The 19,608-nt window shown below is 43.6% G+C and overlaps 1 protein-coding gene across 1 annotated transcript; it reads left to right on the top strand.

Annotated features, from left to right (window-relative positions):
- The first annotated feature begins 336 nt into the window (after positions 1-336).
- On the top strand, positions 337-19,304 carry PAX9 (paired box 9). The gene is made up of 4 exons (XM_027638079.1): positions 337-410; positions 1,314-1,940; positions 4,283-4,422; positions 19,050-19,304. The coding sequence occupies exons 1-4, from the start codon at positions 407-409 to the stop codon at positions 19,302-19,304; spliced, it is 1,026 nt and encodes a 341-aa protein (XP_027493880.1). The 5' UTR covers positions 337-406.
- The last annotated feature ends 304 nt before the right edge of the window (positions 19,305-19,608 follow it).

The following is a 19,608-nucleotide window of genomic DNA, read 5'->3' as shown; positions in this document are numbered from 1 at the left end:
CCGTCCCGGCCCGGCGGGCCCAGGTGCCGAGCGCCCTGCGCGGGAGCGGAAGGGCCGCCGCCGCGGAGCTGTCCGTCATCTCCCCTGGCCACTGGGAGGGCGGCTGAGCGGTGGGGCCGCCCCCGGGGGCGGGCTCGGAGGGGGCGGTGGGCCACGGGCCCGGCCCAGGCCGGTCCTGCCCACGCTGCCCTGAGGTTGAAATGCAGAAGTCAAGGCTCTCTCGTCGAGATGCAGATTTTCTTGTAGCCATTCCCCCCCACACCTTCACGCCCCTGCTTTCTCCTCGGCGGAGATCAGAGAGGCTCGGGGCCAGTGCAGCCGGGAGCGCAGGAGGCTGCGAGCCGGTGGCCGGGCATAGGGATTCGTTGGGATTTAGGGCCGCCCTCGAGGTGCCCCGCTCAGAGGAATGGGTAAGTGGCCGGGAGCCGCAGGAGGGTTCAAGTGCTGTCAAGAGAGGGGGAGCACCCATGCGTCGTCATCTGCCGCCGCCGCGGCTCCCTTATTGACTTTGCTCGTGTTCCTACAAGTTGTAAGAGCACGTTGAGGGTCAGGGGCAGGGGAGAGAGAGAGCTAATGACTACTTGGTTTGTTATTAGTGTTATTAGGCGAGTGTGAGGCAGGATCGGAGCCGAGGGGATGGCTAGAGCCTGTGACACGTTGTATATTATTCCTGACACTGATCGTAGTAGTTAACATTTTAGCACGTTTGTTTTACAGCTCGGTGTAATCGTGCTGTTAAGCGAGAGGCGCTAACAGCACCAGGAACAATCTTTAAAAAATTAGTCGCGATTCAGAAGCACCACGCTGCCCTCGTCTCTCCCAAGATGTAAAAGAATTTCCTCAACTACTTTTCCTTCCTCCCCCTCCCCCACGTCTTCGAAAATGTTTTTCTTTTCTTTTTGTTCTCTTCGCGTTCCTTTTTCCTGTGGTAGTAAAACCGACTTTTCTATTGGGGCGATCTCGTTTTTCATCTCTGGAATGTGCCTTTTTTTTTTTTTTTTTTTTTTTTTTTAAATATTCCTGATGATGCACAGTCCGGAGAGCTGCGAAATTTGTTGCCACGGATTTTCTTTCTTTCCTTCTTTTATTCTTTTTTCCTCACTTTTATTTTTCTTCCCCTCCCCCCCCCCCTTGCATCTATTCCCTTCTCCCCCCCTTCAATTTCGGGGACATCTTACCATTATAAAGAAGCGTGCGTGGAGTGACCGGGGGGTCCCTGCCTATGACATCTGTCTGTGATGAGGAGCGGCTCAGACGCCCCCTTCTGAGCCATTCGCCATGTCCGACAGCTGTGTTTGTGCATTTGCTTGCAGAACCTGCCTTCGGGGAAGTGAACCAACTCGGAGGGGTGTTTGTCAACGGGAGACCCCTGCCCAATGCCATCAGGTTGCGGATTGTGGAACTGGCACAACTGGGTATCAGACCGTGTGACATTAGCCGGCAGCTCCGCGTTTCCCACGGCTGTGTCAGCAAAATCCTGGCTCGCTACAACGAGACCGGCTCCATCCTACCGGGGGCTATCGGAGGCAGCAAGCCTCGGGTCACCACTCCCACGGTGGTAAAACATATCCGGACCTACAAACAAAGGGATCCGGGCATCTTCGCCTGGGAGATCCGGGATCGCTTGCTGGCCGATGGCGTATGTGACAAGTACAACGTGCCGTCGGTCAGCTCCATCAGCCGCATCCTCCGGAACAAAATCGGGAACCTCTCTCAGCAGAGTCACTACGAGTCCTACAAGCAGCACCAGCCGCCCCCACAGCCTGCTCTGCCCTACAACCACATATACCCCTATGCCAGCCCCATCGCTGCTGCAGGAGCCAAGGTGTCCACCCCTCCCGGGGTTCCGACGATCCCCAGCACCATGGCCATGCCCAGGACGTGGCCGTCCTCTCACTCAGTGACGGACATCCTGGGGATCCGGTCCATCACAGACCAAGGTGAGGAGGTGGGGGGGGACCTGGGGCCGCAGAGACAGCCAGATAGGGCCGAAGCGTTTCCGTCCCCTGCTCCTGGGCTCCTTCCTCTCCGAGGGTCGGAAGGTTGTTATAGTTGTTTGATTCGGGAAACGTCTGGCGTTTTCCCCAGCACGGGCCGGCACTGAGCTTACTGGAGGATGTGTCTCGGAAGGTAGGCAGACCGAAGGTATTGTGATGGGCTGCAGGCGCACCAGCAACCGTCACCGCCGCCGCTCCGACCCGAGCAATGGTGACCCTGGCCGGAGAGAACGGCCCGGGTTGCGGCGGCACCAGGGAGTACTCGGTCCGGTCGCGTCCTGGTCCTGACCAAGGCTCGCTGCCGCCCTCCAGTCACGGGCGCCGCCTTGGCGTTACAGAGAAGTCCGTTTTCTGTAGTGTTCGCAATCAGGCCAAATTTGCTCCGGCAGGAAGTTCAAATGTCACCTAATTGCTTTCATTCTATGCTGTATTTTCCTCCGAAGCGGTGGTCCAGGAAAACCGAAGCCCCAAGATTTGTCTCTTTTACCCCTTTCACCTTCTTTCTGTTCCTCTGCCTGGAAACTGCGTCGCGTCTCCCGGCCGCTCGCTGTGCCTTGCTGCAAAGAAAGGGACGGTTTTTTCCAGTTCGGTCTCTGCCAGTGAACTAACAGTGAAATTGGTTAAAACAACAGTCCAAAATAACCTTCGCCTATAGTCATCTCTGTGTCCTACTCTTCTTTCACAGTTAGTGGAGGGGGTAGGGCTGGGGGCTGTGATTTCTGTTTTCACTGCGTTTTGAACAGCAACAGTCCGATTCCAGCAACATTTCAAATGCAAAACAATCTTTTAGGCATTGCACAATAATTTTCTTTTTATTTCTTCATAAAAGTAGTATTTTTCAAGCAATATACACACATAAGTATGTTTTATTTATATTCATACATACAAAAAAATATAAGTTTTGTCCTTTTTTTGCCCTTCACAATATAAACTTTATCCTCAGACCACACTGGCACAAAAAATATGCGTTTTTCTGAATTGTCTTTAACAAATACACGCCTGGAAATCCCTGCTCTGTGCTGAGGCGAGGTAGTATTGGCAACGAACATTAAAAAGAATGAGAACATTCTTCTCTCATATGAGAAATGGGGGGGGGGGGGTTTTTTTTTGGTTTTTTTTTGTTTGGTTTTTTTTTTTTTTTTGTTAGTTAGTTCCTCTTTTATTAACACCACATTGGTAAGCAGGCTTCTGACTTTGCTGCTGGGTGCCTCGGTATCTGCCCCGTCTCCCTCGGCTCTCGCAGCGGCACACATCTTTCTGCAGTGTGAAATCTCCCCCCTCTCCTTCCCATCAGAGAGCCGGGGCTGCGGAATGGCCAGTGCCGCAGATGGGGGCTGTTCGCCCTTGATTTATAGGATAAACTGACCTTGCTGACACGGAAAGGAAGCCCCTATTCATGGGAAAGTGTGAGATCAGCAGAAAAGGGCACTCACTGAGAGAGCTCAATTTCTTAAGACAACTTCAGATTTGTGCCTTTCCTCAGCCCGGCGAGGGGCCGAGCGAGGTGGTGTCGCGGGAAAGCCCCCTCCCACGGCGGTTCCAACGCGGCCGAGCGCGGGGCTCGGGGGAGGGCTTCCCCCTCCCCCACCCCCACACCGGGCTTTACGGTGGGGCTCGGGGAATTTGTCCGCCTGCAAAACATCCCGGTATTCCCTTACCGCGGCTAATGCGCGTGTAAAGAATAGGACTGTTATCTCTTTTCCTCCCTTCTTTCTTATCTTCCTCCTTTCATTTTCCCTTTTATTAAAAAAAATTATTTATTTATCTATTTAATTTCGTGTTTTGTTTTCCTGGGGTTTTTTTTTTAGTTTTTTTTTTTTTTTCCTCCTCCCCAAATTTGTTTTGAGCCCATCTTATCTGCACCCATCTCAGGACTTTTTCTAACAGGAGTAACGTTTGTCCTCTGACTCGCATACAAATACCCACGAGGCGAATGCCGTAAATCCTTCTTAGGAGATCCCGGGGGACAAGTGTCTGGCGGCAGCTCCGTCCTGCCAGTGCAGGAACGCGGGAATGAGGGACCCAGCCGGCTCTGGGCTCGACTGGTAATCGCTGCCACAGAGGGACCCGACTTTTTTCTGCCCACGGATCACCCTCTCCAGAGGCTCCCAGGAGACTCAGTGAGGTGTGGCGGGCAAGGGACCGGCTTCTCATTAGCTCTGCCCCGCAGACTGCGTCCCGTGGGGAGAGGGAACTGTCTACATCCCGAGGCAAAGCCATCTCCATCTCCCCATCCTGGCCTCTGCATCTAACTCTCTCTTCTCCCCCGCCTTGTTTTCCAGCAGTGAGCGACACTTCGCCTTACCCCAGCCCCAAGGTGGAGGAATGGAGCAGTCTGGGCCGAAACAGCTTCCACCCGCCGGCCCAGCACTCCGTGAACGGGTTGGAGAAGAGCTCCCTTGAGCAGGAGGCCAAGTACAGCCAGGTAAAGAGAGAGGGAGGGACGGGCGGTGATGCACAGGGCCCCTGAGCTCGGCCTCGGGCTGCCGCCCTCGGTTTGGAGCCGGTGCCGGAATTCCCTCGGTTTTGGTTTGCAAAGACAGGCGACGTCGGGAAAGAGCCTGGCTCTCTCCTCCGCTCCTCTCTCCGTTCCCTTCCTCGGCCCGGCGGCCGCGGCGCCCGGCAGCACCCAGCCGGCCTTTATCCCGGCCAGAGGCTCCCGGTGGGCGGAGGGCTGGCGGGGTGTCAGCTCTCCCGTCCCGGCCGCCCCGGGCTGCCCCCGCACAGCAGGCGCTCGAGAACCGCCGCCACCGACCCCCGCGCCGCCTGCCGGGGCTCTGCCCCCGCCTCGGCCGGGCCGGCGGGTACGTCCCGCAGTCGCCGCCGCCCTTAAAGCCGCGTGTTGCTCTGTCCTCAGCGTACTCCGTAGGCAGGGGAATAATTTGAAAATGAGGCGTAATTGCTTCCTACATTAAGTATTTTTAAACGCTTAAGTAGACGGTGAATTTCCTACGTTTTAATTACCGCACAATATAACTGTTACTTAATAAATCTCTGTCTAAATCTTTGTATTTGCTAATCAAATCCCACGCCAGGAGAAAAGCTATAAAAGACTCAACTGTTGGGAAAGCACAGGTTTTGAAAACGTTATTTCTGTGCGATGGAAACATCTCAAAACGTATCAGAAATCTTTCAGACACATTGCCTTCCGGCCACTCAGTTGTTGCGCTTATAACCAAGTTGAGGAAAACCCACAATCCCTGCTTAGCTTTTTGCCCATTCAAAGACTGAGGTTTTGGATATATTTTCCGAGTTCTGTGTCTGGTTTTAGATTCCATGTCAAGGAGACTTGTAGCTCATATTTGGTGCTGAGAGTAGCTGAATCATACTCTTTCACGTTCAAGATGTGGATCGCAAACTGCGGGAATGCCTGCAAAGAGGTAAATTAGGCAGAGTGAGAAATACTGTAGACCCCAAAAGCGAACAGCCGTTTTATGACACATAAGCAATACACCACCCTTAATACTGTCCTGTTTGTTTTGTGTTACATTTTTTTATTATCCCATTATTATTCTGTTAATTTCATATCATATCACAAATAATGCACACTGTAGTATGGTGGTGACTGTATGGTTAAAGATAGGATTAGAGTTAGATTTAGAGTTAATACTCCTTGTTGTACAATTTTCTTTAAAGATGAAAACAAGTGTCAGTAGTCTTACTAAAAATAATGGAAATAGCTTGTCACTGTTCTGTAAGAACGGCTGTACTGAGACTTCATTGCCTGGGCCTTCTGCACACGATCCTGCTGAAATATTCACAGGATCTTGCTCATAGGCTCTAAACCGTTGCCTCTGTTAGATCTCATTTACCTCAACAGATGCATTGAGGAACAATGTTATGTAAATCGGGTTATTTTCAATGCTGGTGTTGGAAACTATTTTTTATCTTTTCCTTTTTTTTTTTAATCTTTCAATATATACGATTTAACCTTCATAATATATCAGTGTTCTATTGTCAATACCAGTCTTACCTTAATGTTTTGTTCAACCTGAAAGATCATCTGATAAATGTAATTTAAACATGCTTGCTATTTTAAAATGGAGCAAATTTCTATTAATAAAATGGAATTCATTTATCAAAATACATTGTCCAGAGAGTTTAAAAGGGCAGACAAGCCATATTCAGAACCATGATCACTAAAAGAAGACACAGGAGATTCTCCCCATCTCCTTCTCTGTAATAATATGTGTAAACATAATTTGGCTTTGGAAAGTTCTAATGTATAGATCAGTCTATTCATGTGGTATTCAGACTTCCTTTCCAGAGAATTAATTCAAACATGCATTAATTGCTTTTTTTGTCACAAATTCCTACTAATTTAGAATGTATCCAGAAAAAAATAATTTCAAATAAGGATAGGACAATGTGACTTTTTTGCATTTTTGCCACATTCTTTTCGCCAAAATATTTGTTCCAGCCAATGCAAAGTGAAGTTTATGAACCAAATTCTTGCTGCACATAGCACTGACTTACTAGCTGTCCATCAGCTGAAGTGCAGTGAGTCTGGGGTGACTGTGACAGCAAAGACTCTGATGTCCTCGAATCTCTGCATGGTCTCCTGCAATGTGTACTGTTTTGGGTGTAAATGACTTAGCTGTGGACAGGAGAGAACATCGGTTCATTTGTGTGAACCTAGCAAAGGGGTATCTGGAATTGTTGTACAAAAATGGGGAAACCTTAGCCATGATTTATATGCCAGAAGGACCACGGTGAAATAAATTCTGTCTTTGTACTTCAGGGTAAATGCTATTTTCCTCTACTCCTTTGGGCAAAGTTCATTACAAAAGCTAGATCTTCAGGAGGTAGACATCAAATTTCCCCCAGAGAAGAGAAGTGACTCTTCTGTAATATTCCAGTTTTATGTCTATATTTCCAACATCAGAGGTGCCTGCAACAGTAGAGCAGCAGGGAATCAAGTGTGCATGTTTATCTTAGGCTTTCCAATTTCACAACAGGAGCGGATAGAATTTGCTCTGAAGCACATTAACAACAGATTTTGTGTGAGTGATAGGTAATTCTGCTGTTTCCAACAAGTATCATCTACACATTTAAACATCAGCAACCTTCAAAGATTACCTGTCCATAGTTTGCAAATAGCTCCATAACTACTAGGTGAGTGAAAGACTTGTTCCTTAGTCATGGAGGATAGTATTTTGCTTCTCAAGAAATCCTCTGGAAAGTCACTCTGCACGAGAAAGACTAGAAAAGTTGGGACCAAAGAACAAGGTCTTCTGTACTTAAAAAATGTATTTATTTTATCCCTTCTTTCAAATGATATACATCTACTTTAAGACATGGGGTTCTGTAGGTTTTTTTATGTAAAAGTCTTATTGACCTCCCAGACTTGTCAAGCGGCAGCCAAGGCTGACCTCTCCAATGGGTTCCTATGGCTACATTTCAGTCCTTGCCCCAGAGATCAGTGGGAATGCACCCACAAAAAAGGCAGGAAGACTTCACATTTTTTCCTCAACAATATGCTGTCACACTAGTTTAATGTGGAACTGGAATCTCTGGATGTATAACATTTTTCACTTCAAGTATTATGAATTTCCTGGTGTCTCCAAGGCTTTTGTTTGCAATGTTCTTCAGTATTTGTGTTTCAGGAGTTAAAAGCAGACTATGATTCTGTACAAAAGATTTCCCAGGAAATCACAGAGGTGTCTTGTCAACTTTCTATTCAGTTTTTGTTACCTGATGTCCCAAGTTGTCATTTATACGTAAGCAATTGCATAATTTTCCTTGTGCATCATAGTCACAAATTTGTCATACAGCTTTGCAAACAGGGTGACTGTGAATCAGAGAAACAGAAAAGGAAAATAGATTTTTCTGAGAGCTTGGCAGTTTTGGGTCATACACATTTCATATGGAGCTCAGTTATATTGCAGTATTTATACAGAGAGGCACATTCGGTGTGGTGTTGAGCAGCTTCTACGCTATTGTTACAATGGGTGAATATTCTGAGTATTTTTTGCATTTCACAGCTTATACTGAAAGCTGCATTAAGAAAAAAACCGCTGAGATGACTGCAACACAAACCCATTTGTAATCTGCACCTGAAATGAAAACACTTAATAAACATGTCTCATATTTAAAATGCAGTTTTCAGACATCTGATGTTTGTGACTTTCTGGACTAACGTTATGGGTGTGTAAACAGAAAAAATTGTGGTCTGAATTTACACATGTATGAAAATGCGGAAGATCTGATGTATGTCTGTATGACTTGCTGAGAGGCAAATAGCTTGGAAATAGTTTCTTTTTCAGAATTACTTTCTGTATGCATTGTGGGAAGCAGATGTGCACATTGCAAAGGGAGCTGATACTCATTAGTGGGAAAAAACTTGTAACTGGGGGGTCTAAGAGCAAGTGCTTATTGCAAGCTCACTCCTGGAAATGGTACGTTGTTCGTAGACTTGACTCCAAACCTATTGGAGCTACAGAAAACAATCCTCCTAATTCAGAGTGGCTTGTGAACACAGTTTGAGTGAAGTCTTTCTCTGGCATATTGGGCAAAACCCTAAGCAGCAATTACCTCATGTCTGTCTCAGCTGAACTTCATCAGCTGTTAGGAGCTTGACTTTTCAGCTTTGCTGGGGTATCACTCCCTGCCCTTTGACTGTGTTCCAACTGGGGGTCATGAGCTCCACACACTGTAAGCACGTAAAGGGAAGGCTCCATTCTAGGGCAAGTGATTGCAAATAATTATGGGTGCAATTCTGGACAATTATTTGCACAGAAAATGTAGGCAATGAAGATGTTTAGTTGCTGATTTTGTTCATTTCTAGATGAACAATGAAATGTATATTTGGTGGCCATGCATCTGTAATTGTATCTACAGTGCTTAGTACTCACAGTATATGGTAACTTCTTTGGGAATAAGATGAAAATGTAACCTCAAATGTTATGGCCAATTACATGATCCTCCTACACAGGTTATTTATTGAAAATATTAATTAACAGATTACTTATTTGGCATCCTATATTCTAACTCAGTATCCAGGCAATTGGATTCCTGCTGTAAGTCTGTGCAAAATCTATCCATGATAGAAGTGTGGACCTACTGCTCCTCAGTCATACCCAGGCGGGAGGAGGGGGGTGAAGCTGTTAAGGACAGATGCTTATTTGCTTTCTTGCCATAGTAACAATGCTGCAGCATTGTTAGCAGAATCTGGTGCAGGGGTTCAGACGTTTGCTTGGAGACTGGTTCTGTGTCACTCTCACTAGGATCTCCAGACCAGACCTGTTATTAAAATATCGTCACTAAGGTGGCTTGCTCAAGGTCTAGGCATCCATATCATTGCATGTTGTGGGTGAGGAGGATGAGATGATCCCACTACATGCACCCGATTCCTTCCCAGGTGATCTGGATGGCACCCCATTCGAACCCCATTTGTGAGACCTGCCTCTTACTGGCCACCTGCTTCCACAGCCAAAACACAGTGCCCTGCCCACCAACCCACATGGCTTCAGGGCACTCCACCTGGATGAAACTAATAAAGAAAGTCAGAGAGGTGAGTGAATGGTACAATGACACTCAAACTGAACTCTGAGCACCCTCTGCTCAAAGGGCCCCAACCTGCCAGGAGCTCTGCCACGACAAACAGGAGCAGGGTCTGTAAAGCAAGAGTGATGGCAGATACCTATCACAGCCAAGGAGCAGAGTGCCTGGAGTAGAGGGATTAGATCTTTATCTGTTCAGTCTTCTGGTTCTTGCAGTATATTGGCAAGTATATAGACTGTATGATGCGTTTGAATTTGTCTGTTTTGGTAATTTTTCAGCTTTTAGGAATTGCCTACGTATCTACTCATAATAACTGTAGGCATTCAATAATCGATGGGCTGTAATTTCACCCACCTTAGTTTACTAGCTTCCCAGTAACTGCCTCTGCAGTATCAGAGATTTGTTAGACACAGGAGACTGGTGTTTTGGCTATCTATGAACAGGACAAATGGAGATTTTGCTAGGTTGACCCCATATTTTTCTAGCTTCTAGTCATCAAGGACCCCTTTGAAGTGTCTGCAAGTCTCCTCTTCCAACCTCAATTTCATTTAAACAATGCCATATTGAAATTACAATACATTGTTAAATATATAATATTAAGAAGACATTTTTCATAGAACCTTTCAATAATACATTATAGTGTTAACTAACAGAGTAGAAAGAACAAATGTTTATTCCTTCCAGTGTGTTTGCTTGTTTAATGTCCATGTGTGCCTTGCCCAACTCCAGATTTGGCAAAAATACCAAAGCGGAATTATTGTGCAAATCTCTTCTAAAACTATGGGAATCTGTTGTTAATTCCCACTCAAAGGAGTTTGCTTATATGACAAGATTTTTTTTGTGCTTTCCTACTGTTCTCGTAAGAACAGTATATATGTATAAGGGAGATTTAAGTTGTGTCTTTGTCATCAGAATCAAACTTTGTGCTCATAGCATCCATAGTCTGTTTTCGCTCCACTTTGAGATAGTCTGGTTGTGAGGTTTGTTAAACAGAACATACCCCAAGAACCAGTACCTTCACTGAAAAGGCAGTGACTTCCATCTATATCACCCTTCCTAACCTCGAGTATGAAAGGAAAGCAACCATTCAGTGAATGTAAAGACCTGGCACAATAATCTATGTTTGGAGACATTTCAGATGGACATATTAGTGTGTGCTTGGTGTACTGTATGTGGTAGATCTTACTTCACTGTGAAAGCTATCTAAACCCATCCTACTCCTGAAAAAGGATTGGAAACCTTTACTCATCTCTTTTCCCTTGGAATGTGCTTAGGCTTTACAACAACCTTTGTCTGCATTGTATCCACCATGTCTTTTTGTCCTACTTCTCTTTTCCTCTGTTGTTTTTGTAGTAGATTCCTCAGTCTCAGAGAAGGAGTGGGGGTTCTTTGGGGTTTTGTTTGTTTGTTTGTTTGTTTCTTTCTTTCTTTCTTTTGGGTTTTTTTGTTTCTTTTTATTTTCTTTTGTTTCTGCTGTAGTTTGTTTTGGAAAAGGCATAAAATGCCCCTGGCTCCTTTAGGAAAGGATTCGTGATGGTGTATAAATTCAAGTTACCATTACTGTTTCCAAACCTGGGATTTTATTTCCCTGAAGAGGCTGAGATTTAAAACTTGATAAGAAAATATAATTAAGAGTGGTCTTGATGCATGTCCCAACTACAGTTAAAACACTGAATTGATATTATCTGATTTCTATGTTATTCAGTGCAGCTGGGAATGCCTATAAGTAAAGGAAACAACTTTAAATTAATAAAAAAGCATGTTAAACATGGGGAATGGGATCTGCTCATTATTAAAGAAATGAACTTTATTTTAGAAGGAAGTAGCGTGATTTTCTTATGCAGTATGTTGTTATACATTGAATTTAATATCAGGAGAAATAACTGTAAAGAAAACGTCATCTTTTGAAGAGATACTGAATAAGATTGGGTAGCTAATAATGTGTGGAATCTTGGAGGACCTGGGCATGCAAATAGCTCTGTTTTAATTGTGACTTCAGCTAGAATACCAGCATTGCTTCCCACAACTTACAGTGAAAGAGAAATATTGTAATTATGCATTTTTGAAAGGTATCTCTTTATTTTTCAAAGCTTAGTCTTCTGGAAATCAGTGCAGCTCAGCTGAGTAATACACCAACTCCAAGACCCTTGCCCATGTATTATTTTTAAAAGCTTCTCAATTCCAATGTATTATCACTGTTTGTTCTTGAAAGTAATGGCATATGTTCCTAAGTAATATCCTACCTACAAAATATTACCCCTTCTGTTGAAAATTTTTTAGCTGTCAAAATTATTTAATGGCAATGTCTTAAATTTTCAGAGTCTATTTTATTCTCTGCTGCTTGCAGTGAAATTATTAGAAAATCAAGGGGGACTATGTTCAATAAAATAAGTTCCTTCATCTAAAAATATGGGTATATAGTCTAAGATAAAAATATTTTTGGAAGAAACTTTTCCAGCACTATAAAAAGCAAACCTTGATTTGCTGGGTAAACTCTGACTGGGTTATTCACATACAACTAAGCAATTTAAAAAATATTTTAATAAATATTTTAATAAAATCTGTTATCATAAGCTGGGGAGATTTACTCAGTGCTCCCTTTTGTAATCCTTTTTCTTTAGGTAACTCTGACTTACCTGTATAGGCACATTAATTTTAGTGGAACATTGGGCTGAACAAGTGTTTGTAGAATCATGTAATTTTTCTCATTGATGCTGCAGCACTGAATTGCAGCTTCAGAATTTAGCTCTAATTTAGTTTACTACAATTTCTACAAAAATATTATTTGAGGTTATTAATTAAAAAACCTTTAAAAAAGCATAGGTGTATTGCTTAGATTGTTTGGTCATGCCATTTTCCTAAATGGCACTTCCATTACAGGCCTGCTGCTGCTGTTTTACTTGGAAAATTTGTTTACTCTTCCCTTGGGATCCCATATGTTGGTTTGATTTATAAATCATATTTAACCTCCAATTAAAGAGGGAGAATTAGCACGTTTGCTGCCTTGATGTTTGCAGTTTGTGTTTGACTGCTCCTAGTCTTGTTGCCATAACCTTTTTGACTGGTTATGTGCATGTCACTAAGAACATGAGATATCCTCTGGGTTTTTATGGTAATTTGCTCCTTTGATTGAAGGACTAGATATTCAACTCTGTTCCCTGCTATGCTTTTTTGTTGCTGTGGAAAAATGATTTCTGTGGCATCTACTTTGTGACTGTGTTTTCAGGACATTTAGAAAAGATTCATCATTTGCAGAAATTGTTTTAAGGTTTTCATTTTGAAAAACCAACAGTGAGAGGGTGTCTGTCTCTCTGTGGAGCTGCAGTAGCATCCCTGCTGCCAGCACTCCACTTTGCTGGGGAGCTGCATCTCCCAATAAGGCAGCTGTGGTACCTCTGCAGATTTGTTTCACTTGCTCTCAGGGAAAAGCTCTGCACTGGAGGATCAAGGCAATGTGCTGAGCTTGCTGATCCAAGGACAGGAAGGATTCATTCCACCCAAGTCAGTGTTAGAATTGAGAAATACATACAAAAGAGCAACCTTATTCACCAGAGGTGTGTTTCCTAAGCCATGACACAGACTGAACTTCTGCTGACTGCAGCAGGGGACTTTGGGCTGAGTCACTGTCCAGGCTCATTAGGGCTGGTGAATTAGGTAAATCAAGCTTTGAAGCCTATGCTACTTCTACAGAAACACTTTTCTTTTTTTTACAGTTATTTAGCATACTTCTACCAAGCATGCACTCCTGGTCTATGCAATAAATAATCTATTTAATAAAATATTGTAACAATTATATTACAAGGGACAAGTAATTGAAATAATTGTTAATAATAACTTTAAAATAAGAAGAAACATTTACATTCTTTTGGACACTCATTGAGTCAGACTATAAAACTGAGGTGGTATCCTCTCATGGCATCAAATCTGCTGTCTTTTGTATCCATGTAGATCTGAAATGAGATAATTTGCATTATTGCTGTTAATGATAGCTAACACAAATACAAGTCTGTGATTTTGAATGCTACAACTTTGCATAATTTTCTGAAACATTTAGAAACCACATGGGAAGGGAACACAGGAGATGGTCTAATTTTGATACTGAGAGAACACATATCTAGCAAGCAAAAGTCAGAGAAGGACAAGTAACGAAGGGGATGAAACAAACAAAAAAATGTTAATTCATTACAATATAGAATCCGAATTTATACCATGATGACAGAAAGTGGAATCTAGCTTGTGTGTTTCTGTGGTTCTTCTGTGACCAAGGCAGAAAAAACCAAAGTATTTTGTCTCATGTGGATTCATTGGGAAGTTTGTCCAGAAGGTTTGTACCCTGTGTCTCCTTACCATGCAGGAGAAAGGACACTGAAGCTGTACAACTCATTATATAACATAGCCTTCATAACAGAAATCAAGGTGTGTGTGCTGCTTACTTTGGGTTTGGGGAGGAACTGTTTGACTTTTAGGAGTCCAAACAGCTAATGGAAATCATTTGTTCCAAAGATGTTCCCACATGAGCTTGGTTCTAGATTTGTTTTTCATCCACCCACTCCCTCTGTGTCGCAAATCCCAAACAGACTGAAAACAATTACAAAAAAAAATGGTCTCTACTTAGTATTGTATCTAAACTGACTAAAACTAAGGATTTCATCCATTAAAGCTACTGAACCAACTCCTTTACTGATGGAAATATGTGCAGTTCGCTTGTTTCAGCAGCATCATTTTATGTGACCTAAAGCAAGGTGCTACGTCCATCATGGCTTTCATTTCTGGCCTGCATATTCCTTTCACTGTCACTGGCATGTATCAGCAGCAACTCCTCAGAAAGTCACCCGACCCAACTCATGATCTTGACCCAACCGCTGGTGTTTTACTGGTATCTTTACAAGAATGTTTAACCAAATTTGTGAATTGGTGGGAGGTCATGTGTTCTAGGTTTCGAACACAGCCCTAAAATTTGGAAATACTTATTCCATCAGTTGCCTCAAAACACTGATAGAAGCAGCAATTCAGAGCAAATATTTCTCTCTGAACTTTGTGGAAGCCCCAGAGTAAGCATTTTCAGACAGGAACCCTTATCTCTTGCACAGCAGAGGTTCTTGTTCAGTTAGAGCTACATGTTGGTTTGTTTGCTTTGAAAAATTAGATTTCCCCTGAAAAGTGAAGGTTTAAATGAAGAAAAAAAATATTTATAAAACTTAAAAACCAGGTTCAAGAACCTCTGCACTTAAAGCAAGTTCTATCGGTTTTAAAAATCCATAAATACCATGGGGTTCTTGCACTCCTAATTATGAATGTTTAGATTTTGGTGCTCATTTCCTCTGATTGAAATACTACAGGATGAATTATTCATCCAGTATATACAGGGTCATGGAACTTAATCCCCTCCATTTATTTTAAGTGAATGTCATGTTTGTAAAAAGTGCCAGATTGACAGACCAGATTCAACCCTTCTGATAACCTACACTTCGTATCTAAAGCTGTTTAGAAGTAAAAACTCTTGCAGTTAAAACTATTGGGTCAAGTTCTTCACAGATGAAAGGGATGAAAATCAGGTTTGTTTGCTTGTTTGTTTGTTTGTTTTTTTAATTGAGTAGCATAGTTTTAAATCACACAATATGAGGTTTTCTCTATCCCCTTATCTTTTAATTTGAGTCAGAGGAGGCCTTTGACTGCTTTGTGGGTATGGCTCAAACCTTCTCTGAAGCAGAACCATGCTCTCTGCTGGGCCAGTTCCTACTCATCCCAGTGCTACCTCCCTGGCTGAGAGCACCTCCTGGCATCCATAGAATCATGAGTTTGAATGGTAAAGCTTTGTAGCAGCGGAACAAAAATAAGAATGATTCAGTGAGGCAGCGACAACAGCTTTCCAGTGTTGTTGGCCTCTGACATGTTGCAACTTGTGGTCCCTACACAACTGCCTCCACATCCTACCCTCAGTAGCTTTCTCACATTCTAAATAGATGCCATAAAACCAACTGTTATCACAGTTGTATTTTGAATTAGTGTGTGTGTAAAAGAATTGTTCTGGCTGTTATAAATCAGGATAGGTATTGTTTTAAATTAAACTTTTACAAAAACTCACTAATCTTTAGTCAAGTCCCATATGTTTTATCAATATCCAAGCAGCACCTCCAGTATAATTCAATAAAAAACTTGGGCTTCTCCAGTAATTATAGTTCAGAGACTTTTATTTTACTTTGTGCCATAAGGCCACGGAACATGTGCGGTTGGATTAAATATTTATCAACAATGCCTGTTGATAAAATATTTATCAATAATGTCTGCATTACTGTGAGCTGTTCAGGAGCTCAGATTTGCCTCAATTCATGCAAAGTGATCCATTTCTGATTGCTGAGGAAGTCCTGGCAGCCTTGCCTGTAGGAGCTACAGGAGGCTGGGACAGGGGCTTGAACGCTGGTAGACAAGCAAAGAGATGCCTTGTCGGCACATTGCCTGACACAGACTTAGTCTGTGTCCACTGGCACATAGCCAGACAGTGCCCTATTGTGAGGCTGGTCAGGGAACAGTCCAGGGACCCTGCCTGACAGGCTGTGTGGATAAGGCCACCCCAATTCTGGCAGAAGAGAGGTTAGCTATGGGGCTGGGTGTTGCGTGGTGCTGCTCATCTTCAGGGTCGAAGACTTTGTCCTGGTCTGTTTTATTTACATGTACAGACAGAGTCATCACCTCCATGGATATTTTTTTTTTTCCTGGACACAGCACTGTATAAGGAGGAAGTAATTTCCTGAGTACCAAAATTTGCATTTCTCTATCCATATACTCTTAGCCTGTGGTGGTAGGATGGGGAGAGGTGCTTGACAAAGTGATTACATTAAGTGGTATTTTGACTTAGCATAATGCAACAATGTGCACAGATTTGAAGGATGCACTTACAGTTGTGTTCTTCCTCAAATGAGAGTCTGTTAGAGCATTTGCCTTTTCTAAAGAGCAGCTCCAAGAGGAAGTGCCTAGAGGATGGAGAGCATCCTACAGCATGGCAGTCTGTACAGCATATGGGAAACATTTTCTCTTCTCTGTGGCAGAGTTCTGGCTTTTCCCAACCTTTTCTGTGGTGGAGGGCAGCAGTAACAACACAGGAGACTGGAGGTACATGTGCATCCTTTGCAGTCTAGGAGGAATCCTTTCAAAAGCACAATCAACGGTTCATGGGACATGACCACTCATAGCGAGGAATCCTACTTAAAATGGGGCTTCCAGACACAGCCTTGAGCCCACTGCTTGGTATCAGGCTCCTTGTCAATGGGAAAGCCTGAGGAACAGGACAGTCTCTCAGAGTCCAAAAAACCTCTTCTGAGTTTCCAAGGCTGGAGGTTTGTGCTGTCTGAATGGCTATGAGGCTTCAGGGACTTGGCCCATGTCTTTTCTCCTTCCAGTACCCACCCCTTCAGGGTTTCTGTACTTCTCTGTGCAGAATATGTTTGGTTGTGGCTCTTGATATCCCAGTGTTACATTTGGCTTTAGTGGCTCTATTGCCTCTGTGCAAAGCTTTTTGTTGGTGCTTGTTAAAAAAAAACAGAGAGGTGCTCATTCTTGTTTCATGTTTACACATTGGAAGAGGCAGTGAGCTTGGAGATTGGCAGCTTTTTAGGGCTGGTCACATTTTTTACTTTCCAGTGAATTCAATGAAATAATTTTCCATGTGATTCAAGAATTGTACTGATTTACAATGCAATTATTTTCAGGTTTATATTAATTAGTATTGTTGCAAACACTGATATTTAGAGCTGAGGCTGAAGCGTAATTCTGAGACACAGTAGGTACATGTAATTAGAGTTGAAGGTCAGATGTCATATTTGGATTTTCAAAAGGATAAGGCAAGTTCAGCTTCAGCAAAGTGTTTATGGATTTTGAATGACAATTATGTTGCTGCTGCAGCTCTATGTTTTGTACTGATTAATATTCCTATTGGAGGCTTGTGGCTGGGATCCCATTACTGTTTCCTGCTGTTTTAGATTGCTGTACAGCAGAATTAGTGTTTGGTTTTCCGTGTGACAATGAGAGGATAGTCCAGCCAGTGGAACTGGTAAAGTTCATTGGTTACATTGAGTTACCTTACTAGGAAACTCATGACCCTGAAAACAGGCCAATGCCCTTTATGAAGGTAAATACTGGAATTTTCAAGCAGGTGCAATCCAGACAGGAATTGAACAAGTGAAATGTTAACACCATGTGAAGTTTTAGCAGACACAAAGGTCTGTTTCATTTCTTAACTTTGAACTATTCAGGTTAGGTCCACTTGTACCGGGTGATTAAAAATGGCAGATACTACAGGATTTGCTAACTCAATACCTCTTTCATATTCAGACAGGAAATGTTTCTGAGAAAAAATGCCCCCCCCAAATCCTAAACCAAACACTAAACAAATTGAAATTTAAGCAAGATAAACAATCTTTGTTTGTACCTGTTTTGCTGAAGAAACATTTACAGGGTGTGAAATAAACCACCATACACTTTTTAGTTAAATAAAGAGTCATTAACTGTGAAATCCTACTGTGGCTGACTGAAGGACTCTCCCTTCTCTATTTAAATAGAAACTCTTCTCCCCAGCCTAAGGAAAGACCTAGGAAAATAGCTTACAGGAAAGGACCCAGCCCCGCAATTGTTTTTTGCACAGAAGCCCTACGGAAACCAGGAGGAGCTATGAGCAAAGAACATTTCAAAGTTTTTATTCCAAGTACCTATAAAACATATTTTTAAGACATCATCAGTAATAATACTACTATTATAGTTCTGCCTCATGCTCTGAACAAACAGCTAGCTACCCAAGAGTTTAAGATGTACCCACTTCCCCCAGCTGCTGATTACCTCTTCACTCCAGGGAGTGCTGCTTTGGGATCTGTGCCTGCACCTGCCTGGGGCAGCTCAGGGCTGAACCCACCCTCTTTCAGTTCCAGGATGGATGAGGCACTAGGATGGATTAGTTTCTTCTTCTACTGGTATGTCTGTGGCCACTGCACACACAACTTAAACTGCCGCTGCACTATCCAACAGGGCCTGCAACAGTGGCCAAAATTACCTGTGCAAAATTTGGGAAAAGTGAGTAAATATTGCAGTCCACCTACTCTAACCCATGGGACTCATTGCCAAGTGGATTAAGGTGCTTAGTGAGAGAGAGAGGAGAAACTCATCACAAATCCCTCCAGCAGTAACTCTGAAATATAATGATTAGATGCAACCACGGACTTTTAGGAGTCAGTGAACAACAGCTTGCGGGAAGATAGGTAGGCATACAAGGGTCTCAGCAGTTCCTGCCCTGCTCTCGGTGTATGTTCCTTAAACATCTGCTGCTAGTCCTTGTCTGAGACAGGTTACTGAGAGCAGTGTGAAGTGCTGATAGGAGTGGGGTATCTGGTCTTAAAAGCAGAAGGGGCCACTGAGCCCCTGAAATTCAGGGGAATGGTTACAGGTTGCTCTCTGAGTATCCCTACTCACTCTAGTTTTTGTACAAAGCCCCAGCAGCATCTGAGGGCAAATCTGATGTGTCTTACTCTCTCAGAAATGTTTTTCTCTTCTGTCTCCTTTCAGGCACCCAATGGCCTCCCAGCCGTCAGCAGTTTTGTGTCGGCACCAGCCATGCCTCCCTATGCCACACCAGCCCAAGTGTCACCTTACATGACGTACAGCGCCACTCCATCTAGCTATATGGCACCCCATGGCTGGCAGCACGCTGGAGGCACCCCGTTGTCCCCTCACAGTTGTGATATCCCTGCCTCGCTGGCGTTCAAGGGCATGCAGACAGCCAGGGAGGGGACCCACTCTGTCACAGCCTCTGCTCTCTGATGCAGGAGTCCAGGACAACAACGAGCTTGCTGGCTTGTCATCCCCTGAGCCTAGCTCACAGACTGTTCTCTTTGTGCTGGTGATACCTGGCATTTCTTCTCATGACTTGTCTCCTGTAAGACTTTTGGGATAGCAAAAGCTGAAGACAACATCTGAAAGTGAGAGAAGTGTGGTGTTGCGCTCTTAAAGACCTTGTGTCCCTCAAAGGGCTCATGGAGCCTTGTCCCACTCTCTCCTGGTCAAACCACAGATATTTATTCTTAATCACCACAAACTTTCTAAATGTGCAATTGTTATTTAGATT

This window comes from Corapipo altera, unplaced genomic scaffold (assembly GCF_003945725.1).
Source record: "Corapipo altera isolate COAL_440 unplaced genomic scaffold, ASM394572v1 23, whole genome shotgun sequence".
NCBI classification, from domain to species: domain Eukaryota; kingdom Metazoa; phylum Chordata; class Aves; order Passeriformes; family Pipridae; genus Corapipo; species Corapipo altera.
Note: the sequence above shows the minus strand (reverse complement) of the source record. Positions and strands in the feature narration are given on the sequence as shown.